At 64.9% G+C, this 1,960-nt stretch overlaps 1 protein-coding gene across 1 annotated transcript in view; it reads right to left on the bottom strand.

Annotated features, from left to right (window-relative positions):
* Positions 1–37: 37 nt before the first annotated feature.
* SLC15A4 (solute carrier family 15 member 4) overlaps positions 38–1,960 on the bottom strand; it is a gene marked incomplete at its 5' end in the record, with an annotated part of 20,197 nt that continues 18,274 nt past the window's right edge. Inside the window, 2 exons of the mRNA XM_011381905.2 lie at positions 38–862; positions 1,800–1,955. Of these exons, the coding sequence (XP_011380207.2) occupies positions 447–862; positions 1,800–1,955 (572 nt within the window). The remainder of the gene's footprint in view (positions 863–1,799; positions 1,956–1,960) is intronic.

Genomic DNA, 1,960 nt, shown 5'->3' with positions numbered 1-1,960 from the left:
CCGCGGGAGGAGGCTGTCGATCTTTTAAGGTTTTTCTTGGCACGGAAAATTTGGGGAAAGTAAAACAATCTCCCTTCTGCGTTGTCGGCAGCAGACGCCAACGTCAGACAGCACGGTGTCCCCCAGCTACTTTTAGGGCGTCGTGCGTTTACGGTTGGGCCGAGGGCAGAGCTGACGTCCCCACATCACGTCCTGACTGGACGTTCTCGGCAGCTTCACCGACGCCACGCGGGGCAGGACACGGCCACACGGGAAGGCGGGAGGAGCGTCAGCCGCTGCATCGGCCGAGGCGGCCACAGACGCGGAAGCAGCGAGAGCATCTTTCGCGTGTGATTCTGACCGCGCCCAAGACGCCACCGGCTGGTATGAGCCGGGAGACCCCACTTCGATGGCTGCAGAGTGATATTATTTAGAAAGGGCAACTTACGCTTTTTCACTGCAGAAAATTAAAAGGTCCTGTGGGGGACACTGCAGAACGAGGGGAGAGGAGGGGGCCCACAGCGACCGACGTCAGCCGCAGGCATCTGTCCTGAGACGTTCGAGGGCTGTGGCACCTGCCGGCCAGGCGTGGCCGCGGCGACCGTGCTGGGGCGGGTGTCAGCAGGCTGACCCTCGGGACAGCCCGCCGCCAAGCGCACACTGGCCGCACCAGCCCACGGCAGCCCAGCACCATCACCATCACAGGGACGGGCGCCGGCCTTACCGAAGTCCGTGTGGCTGCTCATCCACCCGATGGCCTTGATGGACACCAGCGCCAGCAGCCCCGAGCCCACGAAGGAGCCGAGGCCGGAGAAGAAGAAGAACAGGCCCATGATGGCGCTCTGCATGGACCGGGGCGCGGCCGCGTAGGCGAACTCCAGCCCTGCGGGAGGGGTGGGAGGCGCGTGAGCCGGGAGCCTGCGCCCCAGCCTCCGCGCAGGCCCTCGCCACGCAGCAGGCGGGGCGGCTCCCTGCTCTCCGACTGCAAGGTGACGTGGGACACGTCGGCTCGCAGCGTCTGCTGGTCTTCACAGAGGCCTGAGGAGCACAGTTCCCCTACGGTGTCAACCAGCGGGAGCACCAAATGGGGGACACGCACTGAATCAGGGGCCCGACCTAAGGTGCTACTTCGAAGGCGACGTACTTTCAAACAATGGCGGCGGGCACCTGTGAGCTCAGGCTCCCTAACAGTGAGGTGGGGGTCGCAGCAGGCTGAGGGAAGGGCCAGCCCGCGTGACCGCCGCCGTCACAGCACAGGCCCTTCTGTCCGCCGTGCCTGAGTGTCATGGGGATGGAGACCATCGCCTGCTGTGTCCCTCGCCGCCTGGCCGTTTCCGCCTGTCCCCTCCCCGCAGCCAGAACTGGGTCGTGCGGAACCCACTGGCCCCAGAGCGCAGGCTCTCGCTACCGGGAAGGGCGGCCTGTGCCAACGCGTCTGCTTCCTCGTCTGGGTCTGAGCCAGCGCCACGTGCTGCGCCTGTCGCTAACCCCAGGCTGGGCAGCCACGGCCCGGCTGTGGCCTGCATAGGAAGCGCCAGGGCCGGAAGGGACCGCCTGGCGGGCGTTCCCTTCTCCTCGCGCCCGTGGCCCCTTGAAGGCGGCGGGTGAAACTGGGGCGATGATCTGGGGAAGCTGTTTAAGACCACGAGGGGCCCCAGCCAGCATCACTGTTTACTTAGCTTCGGATTCTGAACCACAACAGCCACCAAGGAGCACACAAGCCCTAGCTTTTTGTCTCCCACGCCCTGATGCGTAAGGAAACATCAGGCTTTTGTCAGGGTGACGAGACCCGCCCCGGGCCCCTGTGCCCTGCCCCTCACCTGCGATGCTGGCGAATATCTCGCTGATGCCGATCAGCACGTACTGTGGGACCTGCCACCACACGGGCAGGTCAGCAGCGACGTACACGACGCCCCCGATGGTCTGGTTGATGGTCTTCACCTTGACGAGGTCCAGCCTTTTGCTTTCCAAGATCCCTAGG

The sequence above is a fragment of the Pteropus vampyrus genome, unplaced genomic scaffold (genome assembly GCF_000151845.1).
Source record: "Pteropus vampyrus isolate Shadow unplaced genomic scaffold, Pvam_2.0 Scaffold457, whole genome shotgun sequence".
In the NCBI taxonomy this organism is placed as follows: domain Eukaryota; kingdom Metazoa; phylum Chordata; class Mammalia; order Chiroptera; family Pteropodidae; genus Pteropus; species Pteropus vampyrus.
This window is presented reverse-complemented; position numbering and strand designations above follow the sequence as displayed.